Source organism: Cryptomeria japonica, chromosome 3 (assembly GCF_030272615.1).
Source record: "Cryptomeria japonica chromosome 3, Sugi_1.0, whole genome shotgun sequence".
Lineage (NCBI taxonomy): Eukaryota > Viridiplantae > Streptophyta > Pinopsida > Cupressales > Cupressaceae > Cryptomeria > Cryptomeria japonica.
The window spans coordinates 177,753,909-177,775,401 of NC_081407.1; the positions used below are offsets into that span (position 1 = coordinate 177,753,909).

The window sequence follows — 21,493 nt, forward strand, 5'->3', positions numbered from 1 at the left end:
ACTTGGACATCCATTCTAATAGCTGTTCCCTTAGTATTGTCTTTTAGAACCATAGAAAGTCATGGCTGTAAGATGAATGTTGGCCTTTGTTGTATGAATGAGATGCTGGATGATGTATTGTTTCCCTTTCTACAGATGAGCATGCCAATCTTCAATATCTGCCACATGGTGAAACTCAAAACTAATTCAGAAATCTTACAAAGAACAGGCATGTCAATTCTGATCTTCGTCAATTTGTGGCACATTTGTTAGATATTGCTAACATTGATAGTTCATTTGCGAATGGTTTTCCAATTCTAGAAGGCCCTCTGGGAGAAATTGTCTGCAGTGGGAAGCTTATCATGGAGAGTAATCCAGAGGTTTTAAAAAAAACTTTAGGACAAAGAGATGCGATCAGAGAGTGTACCACTTATTGTAACACTAGTTTAAAAGATCATGGAAAAGAGGGAAGGATGTAGCTAAGTAAATTGCCCTTGTAAGAATTCCATTTTTGCTAGAATGGTGCTGCCCGGTGGTTGAATGAAGTGCTCCCTTTCTTCTCCTTCTCGAATGTGTGGTGTTGAAATCAATCGTGCAAGATTGGAGATAGATTTGTATTCTTGTAAGTGCATGAGCCACCAAATATTGAGAACTTCAAAGCAGATCTGCTATTTGTATTAATCAAAGTTACATCAAGAGGCCCCATTGAAGGAGCTGAGATATTTTGATTTGGTATTTGTAGGGTTTCCATTGGATTAGACATTTAGATACTGAGCGTATCAGATTCTTGCAGTCTGCATTTCTTGCAAGAAATATTTCAGCCTGGATCTGTTGACCGACGTTGAGCCATTTGTGAGGATTTGGCTGAAATTTGGAGCTTGCAATGGTGTAGCACTGGTGAGGAGGCAATTGCCCCCCCCATCACCCTACTCCACCCCATCCCACCCCTAGTGGGGCTAGAAGATGGAGAAACTCGTGCAGATCAGATGGGGGATGAGCAAGTAGCAGGAGATTGGGGAGATAGTTCAGATCTAGTTTGATGATGGTTGAAACATTAGAGCTTAAGTTTTGGAAGATACACATAGGTGTCTTGCATTTCTTATATTATTTTGAGGTGTAGAGGCCTATTCCTGTCCAGGTTTAAATATGTTTGGATCTGGTTTGTTAATGGCTGAAAAATCAGAGATTAAGATTTATATTGTTTTGAAATGTAGAGGCCTATGACTGTTCAGACTTGAAGATGTGGTCTCCATTACTCATGCCTTAACCATCAGGTAACTTATGTCCAAATACCTCTCAAACAAACAGACACATCATAAACCAAACCACGTAAGATTGTCCAGTAATTATCAAACAGTAAACAGTAAGGAAAAGTGCAATACATAGGGATGAAGTAATATTTATTAGGAATATCTGGTAGAGAGTTAGTTCATGTACTTGTACATGACTTTGCTGGAATGAGGCACCCATTTTGGGTAAAACTCAATGTCTAGGTTGGTCCTAATGACAATACATATTTATGTGGGGTATTTTCAGCAAGTTTTAGCTAATGTAAAAGCCTCTCGTGAGGATGAGGGACCATATTTGTGTCATGTCTCTCATATGGTTTGTTTGTAGTGCAAGAAAAGTTTGTTTTTTCCAGTTCAATATGCCATGACTTGCAAACATAAGTGAGCCATGTATGTGCCAATGAGATGTTTTATTGGTTGTTTTGGAGCTGCCAGAGTCTTAAAGACCAGTAACTGGTACATAGATTTCTTATGTTTATCATACCTTTGATTCTGTTAGCTTGGTGTATATGTTAATTAGGGTGCTCTTCTTTGCTAACTTTTCTAACTTTGGAATTTAATTTTGCAGTTATTGACTCGATTGGTGTTTGAGAGGGGAAGTGCTGATGCAGCTGGTAAAGTAGCAGATGTTATGGGGGCAGATTTGGTACATGAGGTGATTTCAGCTTGTGTGCCTCTGGTCTTCCCACCACGATCTAAAAATGGTTGGGCATGCATTCCTCGTGCTGCCTATTCCCAACAAAATGTGGAAAATGGATTTCATGGCAATCCTTCTTCTGCTTCAATGCATTCCAGATCTCACGCCTCTGTTTTTGGCAAATCAAAAGATGTTAAAGCTCAATTTTATCCTCTTCGGTTGAATGTAGTCAGGCACCTAGCTACAATCTCCCCTGTTAGAGCTGTATTGGCATGTGTTTTTGGGAGTAGCATTTTTTCAGCTGGATATGAATACTGTGACACAGTTGGTATGAAAAAGTCTTCATCAGACTCATCAGATGCAGATAGAATATTTTATGAGTTTTCGCTTGACCAATCATATCGGTATTTGCTACCTTGAGTTCAGCTGTTCAGAATGATGCTTGTATTTATTCTTGTATTTATCTGATATGTTATCTGGTTTTGTTTTCTAATTTTCTAGTTTTATTTTGTGAAATTTTGAAATAGGTTTCCGACTCTCAACCGTTGGATACAAATGCAAGCAAATTTGCATCGCTTGTCTGACTCCCCAATCACATCCAGGCGTGTGACTGAAACCAATCTGCAAAACAAGGAAGATAAACGGATTACAGTAAAGCGACTTCGTGAATCTGAAGGCAATGAGTCAGAAGAAGATGAGGATGTTATCCTTGGAATGCCATCTACAAAATCTGTTTTTGACATTGAATCCAAGGATGATCCCACCTCTTCAGCTATACCACTGGATGTTATGAATTCTAGGAATCTAAAGCCAGACAGTATAAACTCATTATTGTTTGATTGGGACAATGAGGTGCCTTATGAAGAGGCTGTAGAGAGGTTCATCTTAATCTTTGCCTTCTCCTTGCTCTTACAGTCTTTAGAGTGTTTGTTTTTTGTTTAGGTCAATTTTTGTCCCATTCTATATTTCTTTAATTGAATCTGTTCTATTTCTTACAGTCTTATAGAGGAAGGGAAATTGCTTGATGCTCTAGCTCTTTCAGATCGCTGTTTACGGGATGGAGCTTCAGATCGTTTGTTACAGTTGCTTATTGAGCGAGGAGAAGAGGGCCATTTACAGTCTGGTCAGCTATATGGATATGGAACTCATCAAAATTTTTGGAGTAATAGCTGGCAATACTGTATTCGGCTTCGTGACAAAAGACTTGCTGCCAATCTGGCTCTCAAGTATTCTTTAGATTTTTATAAAAATAAGTTTTTTTTCTTTTTTTTTTCTGTGTTAATAAAGGATTATTCCTTATGGAATGGTTGCATGCACAAAAACTCCTTATATTAATTAGTACAATGATGATCTCAAAGCATTAGAGGCTGCAATATTTTTTGCATCTGCATTTTGCTATGGGACAGTTCTTTAAAGAAAATGTCTTGGCTCTTTTTGTAAAACTATATTTTTGAATTTTATCTTTGATGATATGTCCATGGATCCAGTGTTTTTAATGATGTGAGATCCATATAATTTTGTGGTCATTTTGTATATTGCTGCTTGTAGATATTTGCACCGTTGGGAATTAGATAAGTCTATGGATGTTCTTACGATGTGCAGCTGCCACTTAGATGAAAAAGATCCTTTGCGACGTGAGGTATATTTATTTCTTTACCATCTCATGTGGTTTTGTTATATGGAATGGTGATTATCCCTTTAGTTTTCCCCTGTTGGATGTTTTATAATTTAGTGAATTTTGGGAGATGCTTTGGGGACCAGGGTTCTTTCCTTTCTATGTTGGCTAGATTAGTACTTTGATGAAGTCAAAATATAATGTGGTTCAGTGTACTAAACTTATGTAAATTGTGTATTTCTTTTTATGCTTTTTTCCAGGTGGTACACAGGAAGCAAGCACTGCAGAGATGTAACCACATTTTGTGTGTAGATGAACGGTTTGGCAGTTGGCAAGAGGTTCATAGTTTCGCCTTTATGAAAAATATAATGAAAGTTTTGTTCTCCTTATGATGTAATCTGCGAAGAATTTTTTCTTGATGATGAATTATATTTATTCCTAGGATTATATTGTTATTGAAATGTATAATTATAACCTTATGTATAACTTATATTTATACCTAGGATTATATTGTTATTGAAATGTATATTTATAACCTTATGTATAACTGAATTTGTTCCTCTAGTAAACACTGTTTATTCACTTTGTTATTCATATTAACATGACAGGTTGAAGCTGAGTGCAAGGTAGATCCAGAAGGGCTGGCACTTCGTTTGGCTGGGAAGGGAGCAGTTTCAGCAGCATTAGAAGTAGCTGAAAGTGCCGGTTTATCAATTGAACTACGTCGGGAGTTGCAGGGACGGCAGCTTGTAAAGCTTTTGACAGCTGATCCTATTGGTGGTGGAGGTCCTGCAGAAGCTTCTAGATTTCTTTGTTCTTTGCATGAACCAGAAGATGCTTTGCCTGTTGCAATGGGTGCCATGCAACAACTACCAAACTTACAATCTAAACAACTTTTGGTATGAGTGAACTTAAGAGCTCAGTTTGCATTTGAGTAGGGCCTTTTATCTTTTGTCTATCAAGCAAAAAAGGTGGATATAAGTGTCCATGAAAACACCATAATGGTGGTTTGTGTAGGTCCATTTTTTTCTGAAGAGGGGAATGGGAACACTATCAGATACAGAAGCTGCCAGACTGAACAGGTGGGCTTTGGGTCTCCGGGTGCTTGGGGCTTTGCCTTTGCCATGGCAGCAGCGGTGTTCAGCATTGCATGAGCATCCACATCTTATATTGGAGACTCTATTGATGTGGAAACAGTTGCAGTCTGCTAAACAGGTATTCTATTTTCTACTATTTGGCATAAAGTGTACGTGCGCACATTATAATCTAAATCTGGGTTGTAACTCGTAAGGAAATTGGATTCGTGTTGTCTAGTTTTTATTGTTGAAATGAATGAGATTGTTATGTCATTTAATTTGGTTTCATTTGCAGCTCCTAAACGAGTTTCCTTCCTTGAGAGATGAACTTTTAATTCTTACGTATGCTGCTAAGGCAATTACTGTTAGTGCTTATCCTTCTAGTGAACGGCGCTTATCAATGGCAAATGTAGCAAGCAAACCAAGCCCTCGCACAAGTGCATCAAACAGATCAAATTTTAGTAACAGCTTAAACAATCTGCAAAAAGAGGCTCGTCGAGCTTTTTCATGGACCTCCCGTGATAGTGGAAATAAAATTGCTCCAAAAGAAATGAACAGGAAAAGAAAAAGCTCAGGGTTGCCTCCATCACAAAGAGTTGCATGGGAAGCAATGGCTGGTATCCAGGAGGATCGAACACCTGTGTTCTCTGTGGATGGGCAAGAACGTCTTGCGTCGGTAGCGATGGCTGAAGGGTGGGTATTGACTGGAGATCCAGTTAAAGACGAGGGTGTTCGTCTTTCTCACCGATATGAGAGTGCACCTGACATCATTCTTTTGAAGGTGCATATCATCAATTTTGTTATGTTCTATGATTATGATTTATTATATCAGAATAAATGTATTCTAGTGATGTTTTACATGTGGAATTGTTTGAACATTATAATTTCTTACGAGTATATATATTGGAATTTGTGAGTTCAAGCATTCTTTCTACTGGTAGGCCCTCCTTTCTTTGTGCTCGGATCAGTCTGTAGCTGCTAAAGGAGCTTTGGAATTGTGTATTACACAAATGAAGCATGTACTTAGTGCACAACAGATACCCTTGAATGCTTCAACTGAAGTTGTGGGTCGGGCATATCATGCTACAGAGACTTTTGTACAGGTGTTAACTATTTTATAGCATGTAATTCTGAGTACAAAATGACTATTTACTTTTCTTTCATAAAAGAGCAATACTAACGATTAGTGCTTTTTACTTAAAGGTTCTAGCACATGCAAAAACAGAGTTGAGGAAATTTGTTGGAAAAGCAGAGTCATCAACTAGCATGAATAAAAGCCGTGAGACTGATGACGGATCATCTGATACTGGTAGTTCTAGCACTGGAAATCAGCTTACAGATGAGTTATCCGAACTTCTATCACAAGCAGATTTGTGGTTAAGTCATGCTGAGTTGCTTCAAAGTTTGCTAGGATCAGGTGTAGTTGCGTCATTGGATGATGTTGCAGATAAAGAATCAGCTGCTCAGCTTCGTGACAGATTGATTAAAGATGAACGGTATAGCATGGCTGTATATACATGCAAAAAGTGTAAGGTATTTGTGAGAACCTAATCTTTACGCAGGTAATATACTACAGTAGCTAAAAAGCTTATATGGAGCTTCTAGCATAATGACTTGTATGTTCTTTTTGTTTGTACAGATTGAAGCTTTTCCTGTCTGGAATGCATGGGGTCACGCTTTAATTCGCATGGAACACTATACCCAAGCTCGTGTGAAGTTTAAGTATGTTTCTGATGGAACAACTACATTCACCTGTGATGCATGATAAGCAAATATGAATAATTTACAACATTTATATGTAGAATTAGAATCATTTTACTGAAGAAAAACTTTAACTAATTTGTCTCTTATTTTATTATTAATGAATTACAGGCAGGCTCTTCAGTTGCACAAAGGTGACCCTGTACCTGTTATTCGCGAAATTATAAATACAATTGAAGCAGGTCCACCCGTAGATAAAACTGGTGTGCATTCACTGTAAGCAATTTCTACCATGCACTTCGAATGCTTTCAGAAGAACCAGAAAGAAAGGACTTATTTCATCTGTTCTGTTCATTGCAGCTATGATCACTTAGCAAAAAGTGCACCTACCATTTTGGACGATTCTCTTTCTGCAGATGCATATTTAAATGTGCTGTACATGCCTTCATCATTCCCCAGGTCTGAAAGACTAAGAAGGTCATCTGAAGATTCTGCTGATCCCTACAAGCCATTTTCTACCCAAGAAATGGCAGAAGATGGCCCTCGTAGTAACTTGGACAATGTTCGTTATATGGAATGTGTTAGTTATTTACAAGAGGTAAGCTATAATATATTTAGGTGGGTTATAATGGGTAGTTTGGAAAGCTGTGACTTATATGATATCAGATAAAGGGACAATTATGTTTGGCCATAATTTTTCACTCTGTTTGAGATAACATTTCTGAAATGGTCTGACATTATGGTCTTTAATCCCCTGGATTATATCATACATGTTGAGTTATTAGTGATTTTGATTCACATCCTGGTCAGGAAGGACGACAATATTTTGGCCAATAATTAAATAAAGTTAGATATGAGTATATAATTATAAACAAAAAATATTTTTTGTATTATTAAGGGTAGAATAGTACAAGCTCAAGTTCTGAAGAGTTTTTCGATTTGACATTAGTACATGTAAAACAATGTTTGGTGCAACTAAATATGGGGAAAGGCTCAAATTAAAATGAACATTTATACATTTAAACAAGAAATTAAACAGTGTTATATATATGGTAACCCAAGCACTGTTTGCAGTGAGTTTCTAAATGTCTATTGCATAGAAAAAAATTAGTTTGATGTCCATAAGTGACACAAATAGGTCAACGGGACTTGACAATGCAGCTTAAATTATAGCCTAAAAGGAATTCTGGGAGGATCTCTTATGTTTAAAGGTGGTAAAATAAATTCCAAATTACAAGGTGGTATGCCAAGACCAAAGAAATGGGACTCGGACTCGGGAGTCAAAACTCTGCTGGACTCGGCAAAGTGAAAAAATCAAGAAATTTAGAGATTTTTAAAGATTTAAAACTTGTTTCATGCACCCTTTATTAAATACACCTTAAAGACACAATAACATCATCAAATAGAAGCTAATTTGATTACATACACAAGTATACATCAATCACATAAGCATAAACGCAAATTGTAGCTAAAGGAAATAACAATCATATATATAAAAATATTGTCAAATGTATACAATGTTACAAAACTCGTGGAATAAAAAATTCATGTCATCATATGATCAAATGAGATGCAAACTCTTCCTTTCCAACTCTTGATGCACCAAATGAAAGTATATGTTGTTATATGGAATTGGAGCCTGATCAGACTTGAAGGTTAAAATTTCCCTACTTTTATCAGCGCAATTTCCCCCCTAATTTTATGGCGGGGGTTTGGGGGCAGCGCCCCTGGCCAAAAGACTTTTATTATTTTATACAGGCGTTGGGTGTTATTTTTCTATTGTTTCTCCTCACAACTCAACCTTCTCCTCCTATTTTGCCAAATGAATGAAATGAAGTTCACTTTTAGGCTCAAAGCATAATATAAACCAAAAAAAATCAATTCAAAACATATTAGAAGTTGTGTTTTTTTTAACTTAAAGTTACATGCCGCTGGCTGAGTTTGGGAGTTGGGACTCGCCAAACTCGGCGATTTTGGGCGAGTGCGATCTTGGGCGATTTTTTGACCCGAACTCTTCCGAGTCCGAGTCTGAGTCCGAGCCCATTGGACACGGCGAGCATGACTCGACTCGGAAATCGCCCAAACTCGGTGATTTTGGGCGATTGCCGTTTCTTTGGCCAAGACAAAGTAACCTAAAAGTTGCTAGATAAAATGTCATTAGCTGTAAGAAGACAGTCCCTTAAAATTGAATAGAATAATTGAAATGAATTTTCTATAATGCCCAAAGTATATAACTGAGACTCTCTAGTACATATACTTACTGTAGAAAATTGTTAGGGTAGAAGGAACCCTAGGTTTTAGAAATCAACTAACACTAAAACAATAAGGATGTAAAATCTGAAAGTAAATCTGAACATGACTTGGAGGGGAAAAATTGAAGCAAGTTAAAGACTTTTTTTGGAAAGAAACTTGGAGCAGTTGTAAGTAGCCTTTTCTATGAAAATGGCTTGGAGACTTCACATCTTTCAACAACTCACTCGAGTCCAAATTATGAAAGGAAAATACTATTTTCAAACTCATCACCAATGGCTATGCAATACTTATGTGTCTTCAAACAGACTTACATAGACATCGAGATACTTCATGATCACCTAACTTGACAACTAGAAAATGGAATTGAAGTCATGTTTTGGCCTGACCAGTGAAATGGTTACAAGAGCTCAATCTAATTTTTTTCCAAGACTTCGACAACTATGAGGAACAAGATATTATAACTCTTGTAGATTTCTGCATTTCTGATCGGTAAGGGTTTATAGAGTGGAAATTCAACCATCTTGGGGTTCTTGATGCTGCACTACAAACATAATGCCAAAGGTTAAAACAAGAACTATGAAGTATAAGAATGTCTCATTTCCCAAGAAGAACCAAAAAATATGGCCAGAAACAAATGATCTGCTCGGCATACTATCAGTTGACAACCACTCCAACAGATCCAGAAAGTGGAATACCTTTTGGCAGTTTGATAATTGGCCAAAAATAAAAGCTTTGTTATAGGACCATAGTGTCGAGGCTTGGACTTGGCAAGCCATTTTTTGCCTTCGACATTTTGTGCCAAAGCTGACTTGATAAAATTTGGCAATTAAAAAATTACAACTTGATTTTCTAGTTTTTTGACATACTCTGCCATGTCTGTGAGTCAAAGCCATAGACTTGCCAGGCTCGACTCAGACTCACAAATCTTTAAGGAGACTCATTGAGTCTCAACACTATATAGTGCTCTATCATTGAAAAATCCTAGCAGCAGATAATATTCAAGCCAAGGGTGTTATTGATCCGCACAGTAGCCTAATCTCTAAGCAGATGCTGAAGCAATGGACAATCTTTTTATTCAGTGCTCTTTAAAAATATATCTTCAGATCAATCTTGGTCAAATGTTTAATTCCAAAGGTGTACAACTCACATCCATAGAAAATGCCTATGAAAAAGCTCCATATAATGGAAGGTGAAGCTACAATTCTACGACACTTGGAAAGATGTAATGTGCCACTCTCTCTTGGACACTGAATATTTGAACAGTAGAACACCTGGTTGTTCTTTAATTAGATTAATAATACCATATGTTTTTTTGAATGTGATCTTTTAGAATTAGATAGAAGTTGCAGAAGGTGTGTTGTTTTGGTTTTGAAGAGTCCAACTTAGTTATATATATATTATATATAGAGTGAATAGCCAACTGAAAATCAACTTGCGTACAAGTCACAAAATTACTGATTTTTCTGATTTTGAAAGATTTACAACATATAGGTACTATTGAAAAGGGTGGCCAGCTTGTAGTTTGAGCCTTACAAAGAATTCAGCTAAGCATACCCGATTGTGGAATCACTATAGCTTGTAGTCTGAGCTTGCTGATGATCAACTTGGAACTGAGTTAGCATCAAACCAAGTCACTCAGAAAATGATTTGCAGCAGCTCCTTCGGTGATGATTTTCCACTTTTTTGATGTTCCCTTGTGTTGCCTCAAGTAAAACAAATGCAGAAGCATATGGATTTCAAAGAATTGATTAATTATCAGAATGAACAAGACGCTCATAAATAATACAAGAATAGCAAGTTTCTAATAAGAAACTGCTGAGAAGATCGTAGACGATCTAACTAAAATAGAATATACACTATTGAGCATTAATACTAAAATTAACATTATTTTAATATTCTATTACCCTCCCTTAATGCTCAATCTATTAACTACACCTATAGACCCCTTGAATTTTACAAATTTATCAGGACCAAGGGGCTTGGTGAAGATGTCTACTGGCTGCTCCGAGGTAGGAACATACAGCAACTGGATGGATCCGTCTTCAACCAGCTGTCGAATATAGTGACAATGAGTTTCCACATGCTTGGTTCTTTCATGGAAGACTGGATTCTTGGCGAGTTTGAGCACTCCCTGATTATCACAGAACAAGGGAGTAGGACCTGCTTGGGAGACATGCATATCCGCAAGCATTCGTCGAAGCCAAACCGCCTCACAAGATGCCTTAACTGCTCCCCGATACTCTACTTCTGTCGAGGAGAGAGCCACTGCATGCTGCTTCTTACTAGTCCATGTGACAGCACCGGATCCCAAACTAAACACATACCTTGCTGTAGACTTACGGTCATCAACCGAACCTGCCCAGTCAGAATCTGTGTAGCCACTGAGTATAGGATCAGAACTCCGAGTGTACAGAAGTCCATAATCAGGAGTGCCACTCACATAACGCAGCACATGCTTCGCTGCTATCCAATGATTAGCCTTGGGAGCTGTCATGAAGCGTGAAATGTAGCTCACTGCAAAACTGATGTCAGGTCTAGTGGCAGTAAGATAGATGAGGCTGCCCACTAGTTGCCTGAACAAAGATTCATCCACAACTGGTGAAGATGACTGAGCTGAAAGTTTGAGCCCGGGTTCCATAGGAGTAGAGGCAGGTTTGCAATCCTGCATTCTGAACCTGTCCACAAGACTTCTAGCATACTTGGACTGAGAGAGAAAAATACTGTTCTTAGTCTGCCAGACTTAAACTCCTAAGCAGTAATGTAGAAGTCCCAAATCTGTCATATCAAAGGTGCGGCACAAATCCTGTTTGATCCCAGTGATCAAATGTGCTGAATTGCCAGTAATGATTAAGTCATCCACATAGACAACCACAAACAAAACATCATTACTAGTATGCTTGATATACAGGTTTGCATCAGATGGACTCCGCTGAAAACCATGATCTGTCAGGTACTTATCAACTTTCATGTACCAAGCCCGAGGAGCTTGTTTCAGACCATAGAGTGCTTTGACTAGTCTAGAGACCACCTATTCTTGACCAGCAACCTTGAATCCTGGGGGTTGCGTCATGTAGACTTCTTCCTGTAAGTCACCATTCAAAAAAGCACTCTTGACGTCCATCTGATGGACTTTCCAACTGAACTGGGCTGCCAAGGCAAGAACGAGCCGTATGGTACTCATTTTGGCTGTAGGAGCAAAAGTCTCCTCGTAGTCAATGCCTTCTTTCTATGAGAACCCACAAGCAACAAGACGAGCCTTATACTTGTCTAGGGTTCCATCAACTTTGTATTTTACTTTGTACACCCATTTGCAGCTAATGGTCTTCTTCCCTGAAAGAAGATCAGAAAGGGCCCAAGTGTGATTCTTCTGAAGACTCTGGAACTCAGCTTCCATAGCCTGTTCCCACTCAGGTATACCTTTGGCCTCTGAATATATCTGAGGCTCAAAAACACTGTGTATGTTAGCCATGAGAGCAAAATTGACTGTATGCTGCTGTTTGCTCTTATTACGGGAGGTTCTACCCTCAATGAGCTTAGTATCCCTGAGATCACCAATGGTCTTGGCCCACCTTTTAGGCCGGAGAGTAGAAGTGCTAACATCTGAAGGAGCTGGAAGAGGCTCAGGATCAAGAACAAGAGCAGCAGCAGGAGGATTTTTCTCCGGAGGGAACTCAGGTAGTGCATCATCGAAAATAGATTCTGCATCATCCCTCCCATCAGGCGAACCTAATGGAATAAGAACACTGTGAGGCTGATCCTCATAACACGGCTTAGAAGAAGGGGACTGAAAGAATCCTCTGTCTTCATCAAATACAACATCACGACTGAAGATAAGACGTTCAGTGTCTATATCGATCAGTCTGTAGGCCTTATGGTGATCACTGTATCCTGTCATCATGAGTTTCTGACTTTTGGAATCCAACTTGGAGCGCTTAGCATCTGGAATCCAAACATAGGCAACAGAGCCAAAAACCTTTAGGTGGCTGATCTTAGGCTTCCGACCAGACCAAACCTCTTCTGGAGTCTTCCCCTTAACAGCCTGAGTAGGGGAACGGTTAAGGAGGTAGACAGCAGTAAACACTGCTTCAGCCCAATACTTATTCGGAACACTCCTGTGTTGTAACATAGAGCGAGCCATCTCAACAACCGTACGATTGCGACGCTCGACAACACTGTTTTGCTGAGGAGTGTAGGGTGTAGTCAATTGGCGTTTGATGCCATCGGTATCACAGAAGTTGGAGAATGCAGAAGAGCAAAATTCCCCCCCGTTATCTGTCCTACGTAAAACAATGCGAGACACGCAATGGATTTCAAAGAATTGATTCAAACAATGCGAGACACGCAATGGATTTCAAAGAATTGATTCAATATCAGAATGAGCAAGACGCTCATAAATAATACAATGATATTTACAAGAATAGCAAGTTTCTAATAAGAAACTGCTGAGAAGATCGAAGACGATCTGACTAAAATAGAATATACATTATTGAGCATTAATACTAAAATTAACATTATTTTAATATTCTATTACCCTCCCTTAATGCTCAATCTGTTAACTACACCTATAGACCCCCTGAATTTTACAAATTTATCAGGACCAAGGGGCTTGGTGAAGATGACTGCTGGCTGCTCCGAGGTAGGAACATACAGCAACTGGATGGATCCGTCTTCAACCAGCTGTCGAATATAGTGACAATGCATTTCCACATGCTTGGTTCTTTCATGGAAGACTGGATTCTTGGCGAGTTTGAGCACTCCCTGATTATCATAGAACAAGGGAGTAGGACCTGCCTGGGAGACATGCATATCCGCAAGCATTCATCGAAGCCAAACCACCTCACAAGATGCCTTAACTGCTCCCCGATACTCTGCTTCTGTCGAGGAGAGAGCCACTGCATGCTGCTTCTTACTAGTCCATGTGACAACACCAGATCCCAAACTAAACACATACCCTGCTGTAGACTTACGGTCATCAACCGAACCTGCCCAGTCAGAATCTGTGTAACCACTGAGTATAGGATCAGAACTCCGAGTGTACAGAAGTCCATAATCAGGAGTGCCACTCACATAACGCAGCACACGCTTCGCTGCTATCCAATGATCAGCCTTGGGAGCTGTCATGAAGCGTGAAATGTAGCTCACTGCAAAACTGATGTCAGGTCTAGTGGCAGTAAGGTAAATGAGGCTGCCCACTAGTTGCCTGAATAGAGATTCATCCACAACTGGTGAGGATGATTGAGCTGAAAGTTTGAGCTCGGGTTCCATAGGAGTAGAGGCAGGTTTGCAATCCTGCATTCTGAACCTGTCCACAAGACTTCTAGCATACTTGGACTGAGAGAGAAAGATACTGTGCTCAGTCTGCCAGACTTCAACTCCTAAGCAGTAATGTAGAAGTCCCAAATCTGTCATATCAAAGGTGCGGCACAATTCCTGTTTGATCCCAGAGATCAAATGTGCTGAACTGCCAGTAATGATTAAGTCATCCACATAGACAACTACAAACAGAATATCATTACTAGAATGCTTGATATACAAGTTTGCATCAGATGGACTCTGCTGAAAATCATGATCTGTCAAGTACTTATCAATTTTCATGTACCAAGCCCGAGGAGCTTGTTTCAGACCATAGAGTGCTTTGACTAGTCTAACAGACCTTCTGTTCTTGACCAGCAATCTTGAAGCCTGGGGGTTGCGTCATGTAGACTTCTTCCTGTAAGTCACCATTCAAAAAAGCACTCTTGACGTCCATCTGATGGATTTTCCAACTGAACTGGGCTGCCAAGGCAAGAACGAGCCGTATGGTACTCATTTTGGCTGTAGGAGCAAAAGTCTCCTCATAGTCAATGCCTTCTTTTTGTGAGAACCCATGAGCAACAAGGCGAGTCTTATACTTGTCTAAGGTTCCATCAGCTTTGTATTGTACTTTGTACACCCATTTGCAGCTAATGGGCTTCTTCCTTGAAGGAAGATCAGAAAGGGCCCAAGTGTGATTCTTCTGAAGACTCTGGAACTCAGCTTCCATAGCCTGTTCCCACTCAGGTATACCTTTAGCCTCTGAGTATGTCTGAGGCTCAAAAACACTATGTATGTTAGCCATGAGAGCAAAATTGACTGTATGCTGCTGTTTGCTCTTATTACGGGAGGTTCTACCCTCAATGAGCTCAGTATCCCTGAGATCACCAATGGTCTTGGCCCACCATTTAGGCCGGAGAGTAGAAGTGCGAACATCTGGAGGAGCTGGAAGAGGCTCAGGATCAGGAACAGGAGCAGCAAGAGGAGGATTATTCTCCGGAGGGAACTCAGGTAGTGCATCATCGAAAATAGATTCTGCATCATCCCTCCCATCAGGCGAACCTAATGGAATAAGAACACTGTGAGGCTGATCCTCAGAACTCTGCTCAGAAGAAGGGGACTGAAAGAATCCTCTGTCTTCATCAAATACAACATCACGACTGAAGATAAGACGTTCAGTGTCTATCTATCAGTCTGTAGGCCTTATGGTGATCACTGTATCCTGTCATCATGAGTTTCTGACTTTTGGAATCCAACTTGGAACGCTTAGCATCTGGAATCCAAACATAGGCAACAGAGCCAAAAACCTTCAGGTGGCTGATCTGAGGCTTCCGACCAGACCAAACCTCTTCTGGAGTCTTTCCCTTAACAGCCTGAGTAGGAGAACGGTTAAAAAGGTAGACAACAGTAAACACTGCTTCAGCCCAATACTTATTCGGAACACTCCTGTGTTGTAACATAGAACGAGCCATCTCAACAACCGTACGATTGCGACGCTCGACAACATTGTTTTGTTGAGGAGTGTAGGGTGTAGTCAATTGGCGTTTGATGCCATGGGTATCATAGAAGTTGGAGAATACAGAAGAACAAAATTCCCCCCCGTTATCTGTCCTAAGAGTAATGATACTATGTCCAGACTCTTTTTCAACAAAGGACTTAAACTTTTGAAAGATACTAAATACATCTGATTTATGTTTAAGAAAGTACACCCACATCTTTCTACTAAAATCATCTACAATAAGCAAAAAGTATTTGCAACCAATAACAGAAGATGTATTCATAGGACCACAAATATCAGCATGAAGTAATTGAAGTACCTTAGATGCGCGCCAAGACTTTCCATGTGGGAATGAAGTCCGATGCTGTTTGCCAGCTTGACAGGCGTCACATACTCCAAGATGCTGAGTCTGAATATCAGGTAACCCTGAGACAAGTCCCTCTCGAGATAGCTGAGAGAGATACTGAATGTTGAGATGTCCATATCTCTGATGCCACAAAGTGCTAAGAGGAGAAACACGAGCTGCCAGAGCCACTTCAGGAGAATCACCAGTGACAAGAAGCCTATATAGGCCATGATCCTCTAGACCAACAACAACAGTAAGACGAGTCTCTCAATCAATGATGGAGCACTTGTGAGCACTGAACACCACATCTAGTTGAGGAGAATTCCTCATAATCTGGCTGACAGAGAGCAGATTAAGTTCCATTCCAGGAACATAGTACACATTCAGAAAAAGGAGAGTCCTGCCACCAGACTGTATCTGAACAGTGCCTCTGCCAACAACTGTATACTCCTCACCTCCGCCAAATACAACAGAATCACTGAAAGGTGAGAAGTCTGTAAACCAGTCACACTGATGAGAAAAGTGACGTGATGCACCAGAGTCGATGTACCAAGCAGAAGACCTGGCATGATCTGAAGACCTCTTAGCCATAAAGGCATAAAAGGCAGACTCTTTCTGCTCGGAATGTTCAACAACATGCGCCTTCTAGTGTGACCCTCCCTGCTTCTTTTGTTCAGAAGTGAGCCTCTGACGGCAATCTTTCTTCATATGGCCGTACTTGTGACAGTAATTGCACAGCACATTCTTCTTCTTAGCTCCATCCTGTGTCTGAGAAGAGCCTTTCTGCTGAGAAGACTGAGAGGACTGAAATTTGCCTTTATCCTTCTGAAAGGATTGAGCTATGAAGGCATTTTCCGAGGAGGCTGATGTAGTACCACTACCAAACTGTTGTTTCCAGCGATCCTGCTGTAGAAGTTTGGTGCACAATTCTGAAAACTTCAGATCAACATTAGTGGAAGTAATATTGAGGGTCTCAATGAAGTGTTCATACGATTTCGGAAGACTTTTTAGAGTGATTACTACCATGTCTTCTTCCTCCATAGTCCGACCAATAGCTTTGAGCTGATCTCGAATGTCCTTAATCCTCGTGAGGTGTTCCTGTAAGGACATACGTTCGTCCATCATAATGGAGAACAACTGATTCTTTAGAAAGAATGCTCGGCTCTTGTCGGATGTCTCATGCAATTCTTTTAGATGCTTCCAGATGTCAGAAGCTGTCTTGCCGGAAGGAATCTGCGGTAACTGATCATCAATCACTGAGAGTTTGAGAAGCATAACTGCCTCCCGATTGCGTTCATCAAACTTATCTTGATTTGCACCAGGTGTACCAGGACTGAGCTCTTTTCCCAACACAAGCTGGTCAAGACGCCTATATTCAAAAATGGTCAACATATGCTGTTTCCAGATGTTGTAATTGTGACCATTAAAGCGTTGACTGCCTTCTAACATCAGATTGGTGAGAGAAGCCATTTGCACATTTCCCAAGAAAAAATTTCTGGCTGACCCAGAAAAATCCAAAGACAACCCACAAATTTGTGCGAAAAACCCAGAAGGAATCTGCTGTCAGAATCTGAATCCGCGGGCACGAAAATCGAGGCACGAAAATCGAGGCACCCAGAAAAAACGGACAACCACCCAGATTAGGTTTCGAAAAACCCAGCAAGATTTTGCAAGAAAAAATTATTTTCGATGAAGAAACAGAAGGTAAACACCTTAATCGAAATTTTTTTCGAAGTTCGTGGGAGCCATGGATTTCACAGAAAATCTGCAGGCCAAAGAAGACGTGGCTCGGGGAGGAAGACCTCACGCGGAACACAGAAACGAGCCACGGACACCACCGAAGACAGAGACGCCGAGGGTTGAAGTCGCGATGCCGCGGGAATGTTGCAGGTCGCGGATCGTGGCAGAGAGGGCGAGTTGCAGATGGTGACGTTGGAGGTGGTGACGCCGAAGCCTGCACACAACGCCGAAGTCGGTTGCAGGTCACGGGGGCGGTGGAGGCGACGCCGGAGTTTGTCCGCGATGTCGCACACAGGTCGCGATAACGCGACGACCCTGCAGGTCTAGAACAAGGGTCGCGGCAACACGCGACGATCCTGCAGGTCAAAAAACACAGGTCGTGGGGAGAAAAAAAACGACGATCCACCCTAGAAGCTTAGGCAAAAAAAATCTTTGATGAATTTTTTTTCAGAAAATAATTTCGAAAATTTCCACTAATTGGAAATTAGGATTAAAAAATTTTCGAAAAAATTTCTCCTATAGCTCTGATACCATAAAACAATGCGAGACACGCAATGGATTTCAAAGAATTGATTCAATATCAGAATGAGCAAGACGCTCATAAATAATACAAGGATATTTACAAGAATAGCAAGTTTCTAATAAAAAACTGCTGAGAAGATCGAAGACAATCTGACTAAAATAGAATATACATTATTGAGCATTAATACTAAAATTAACATTATTTTAATATTTTATTACTAAGAGTAATGATGCTATATCCAGACTCTTTTTCAACAAAGGACTTAAACTTCTGAAAGATACTAAATACATCTGATTTGTGTTTAAGAAAGTACACCCACATCTTTCTACTAAAATCATCTACAATAAGCAAAAAATATTTGCAACCAGTAACAGAAGATGTATTCATAGGACCACAAATATCAGCATGAAGTAATTGAAGTACCTTAGATGCGCGCTAAGACTTTCCATGTGTGAATGAAGTCCGATGCTATTTGCCAGCTTGATAGGGGCCACACACTCCAAGATGCTGAGTCTGAATATTAGGTAACCCTGAAACAAGTCCCTCTCGAGATAGCTGAGAGAGATACTGAATGTTGAGATGTCCATATCTCTGATGCCACAAAGTGCTGAGAGGAGAAACACGAGCTGCCAAAGCCACTTCAGGAGAATCACCAGTGTCAAGAACCCTGTATAGGTCATGATCCTCTAGACCAACAACAACAGTAAGACGAGTCTCCCGATCAATGATGGAACACTTGTGAGCACTGAACACCACATCTAGCTGAGGAGAATTCCTCATAATCTGACTGACAAAGAGCAGATTAAGTTCCATACCAGGAACATAGTACACATTCAGGAAGATGAGATTCCTGCCACCAGACTGTATTTGAACAATGCCTCTGCCAACAACTGTATACTCCTCACCTCCGCCAAATACAATGGAATCACTGAAAGATGAGAAGTCTGTAAACTAGTCACGCCGATGAGAAAAGTGACGTGATGCACCAGAGTCGATGTACCAAGCAGAAGACCTGGCATGATCTGAAGACCGCTTAGCCATAAAGGCATAAAATGCAGACTCCTTTTGCTCGGAATGTTCAGCAACATGCGCCTTCTGGTGTGACCCTCCCTACTTCTTTTGTTCAGAAGCAAGCCTCTGACGGCAATCTTTCTTCATATGGCCGTACTTGTGACAGTAATTGCACTGCACATTTTTCTTCTTAGCACCATCCTATGTCTGAGAAGAGCCTTTCTGCTGAGAAGACTGAGAGGACTGAAATTTGCCTTTATCCTTGTGAAAGGATTGGGCTGTGAAGGCATTTTTCGAGGAGGCTGACGTAGTACCACTACCAAACTGTTGTTTCCAAAGATCCTGCTGTAGAAGTTTGGTGCACAATTCTGAAAACTTCAGATCAACATTAGTGGAAGTAATATTGAGGGTCTCAATGAAGTGGTCATACGATTTTGGAAGACTTTTCAAAGTGATTACTACCATGTCTTCTTCCTCCATAGTCCGACCAATAGCTTCGAGCTGATCTCGAATATCCTTAATCCTCGTGAGGTGTTCCTGTAAGGACATACGTTTGTCCATCATAATGGAGAACAACTGATTCTTTAGAAAGAATGCTCGGCTCTTGTCGGATGTCTCATGCAATTCCTTCAGATGCTTCCAGATGTCGGAAGCTGTCTTGCCGGAAGGAATCTGCGGAAACTGATCATCAGTCACTGAGAGTTTGAGAAGCATAACTGCCTCGCGATTGCGTTCATCAAACTTATCTTGATCTGCACCAGGTGTACCAGGACTGAGCTCTTTTCCCAAAACAAGCTGGTCAAGACGCCTATATTAAAAAATGGTCAACATATGCTGTTTCCAGATGTTGTAATTGTGGCCATTAAAGTGTTGACTGCCTTCTAACATCAGATTGGTGAGAGAAGCCATTTGCACGTTTCCCAATGTATTGAAAGATGAGAGAAAAACTAGAAGGGATCTGAAAACCAAATTCAAATCTGTTGGCTCAAAAATCGAGGCATGGAAAACGATGCACCCAGAAAAATCGGGCAACTACCCAGATTAGGTTTCGAAAAACCCACCAAGAATTTGCAAGAAAAATTTATTTTCGATAAAAACTTGAAGGTAAACACCTTAATAGAAAAAACAGAGGGACGTGGAAGCCATGATTTGCTTAGAAAATTTGACGCATAGGAAAAAAGACTGCAGATCGTGACGAGATTGCAGGTCGCATCACCAAGAGTGCAGGTCGCGTCGCTGAGGGTGCAGATTGCGTCGCGTTTGCAGGTCGCGTCGCGTCGCCGAGGGTGCAGGTCGCGTCGTGTCGCCGAGGGTGCAGGTCGCGTCGTGTCGCCGAGGGTTGCAGGTCGCGTGACGTCGCGGACACACAGAGGTCGCAGACGCATGGAGGTCGCGGACAGACGGAACACCGAAGCAGAGGTCACGCGGGAGTTACAGTGCGGGCACAAACACACAGAAAAGAAAACTTTGCGATAGCCCCCACACAAAAATGTGAATTATAGGTCCTCACACATAGACGTGTATTACAGGTCCTCACACGAAAAAGTGAATTACAGGAAAAAAATCCGCCCAAGATCACTACCGCTCTGATACCATAAAACAAATGCAGAAGCATATGGATTTCAAAGAATTGATTAATTATCAGAATGAGCAAGACGCTCATAAATAATACAAGAATATTTACAAGAATAGCAAGTTTCTAATAAGAAACTGCTGAGAAGATCGTAGACGATCTAACTAAAATAGAATATACACTATTGAGCATTAATACTAAAATTAACATTATTTTAATATTCTATTATCAAGTAGTTCACTAGTTCACATCAAATAAAATATGTATTTCTCCTATTACTATTTTAAAATTTCTCTTGAATGGTATGGCCAGCCAAGCAAGCTGGTTATTCAGAAAATTGATGATAAATCACTTTAATTTCCCAAATCCTAGGGCTCAAACCTCTTAAAACTTTCTTCTTGGACAGCCGATTCTTTTCCAACTTGAGCATAGCAGATTTGACCTCTTAAAAACTTCAAAATGCCTAGGAATGGGTCGGCTAGGCAAGCATGCAGGTCACTCAAAAAATATGTTCCAAACACCTTCTAAACTTGAGTCTTTGCTGTTGCACACTACAAACCCTCTTCTCTGCAGCCCTAACCCACCATGTGTAGATTGGAACTCTTTGGATTCTTATTTTTGTCAAGAAAGGGGGCAGTTGGTAGCAAGCACCTCACTGAGATTTTCTGTAACAACAACAAAAACTATCCAAAGCTGATTCCAAACTGATATAAACTTACTCAAATCTGCTGGTCATGATGTGACTTGATAACTCAATGCTGAAGATGCAAGGAAAGTGCTCTCCTACACTATAAACAAGCTGAAGTATGGATCGGCCTCTCAAGCAAGCAACTCCTTAAGTTTTCAACCAGCAAAAAGTCTTCTAGAACTGATTTCTTTGTAGCCAAACTGAGATCCCTGAAGTAGATTCTCCTTGCACACTCTTGGCTGGTCTCTCACAGCTGCAAGTATTTTTGCTAA

General features: G+C 40.4%; 1 protein-coding gene across 2 annotated transcripts in view; it reads left to right on the plus strand.

Moving 5' to 3' along the window:
* The window catches only part of LOC131048568 (uncharacterized), a 180,503-nt gene that overhangs the window by 90,240 nt on the left and 68,770 nt on the right, over positions 1-21,493 (plus strand). For both annotated transcript variants that reach the window (XM_057982567.2, XM_057982568.2), the window contains exons 15-27: positions 1,837-2,309; positions 2,433-2,783; positions 2,904-3,131; positions 3,454-3,544; positions 3,781-3,858; positions 4,129-4,419; positions 4,538-4,735; positions 4,892-5,377; positions 5,538-5,699; positions 5,800-6,129; positions 6,236-6,318; positions 6,469-6,573; positions 6,658-6,895. In XM_057982567.2, coding sequence (XP_057838550.1) covers positions 1,837-2,309; positions 2,433-2,783; positions 2,904-3,131; positions 3,454-3,544; positions 3,781-3,858; positions 4,129-4,419; positions 4,538-4,735; positions 4,892-5,377; positions 5,538-5,699; positions 5,800-6,129; positions 6,236-6,318; positions 6,469-6,573; positions 6,658-6,895 — 3,114 coding nt within the window. The remainder of the gene's footprint in view (positions 1-1,836; positions 2,310-2,432; positions 2,784-2,903; positions 3,132-3,453; positions 3,545-3,780; positions 3,859-4,128; positions 4,420-4,537; positions 4,736-4,891; positions 5,378-5,537; positions 5,700-5,799; positions 6,130-6,235; positions 6,319-6,468; positions 6,574-6,657; positions 6,896-21,493) is intronic.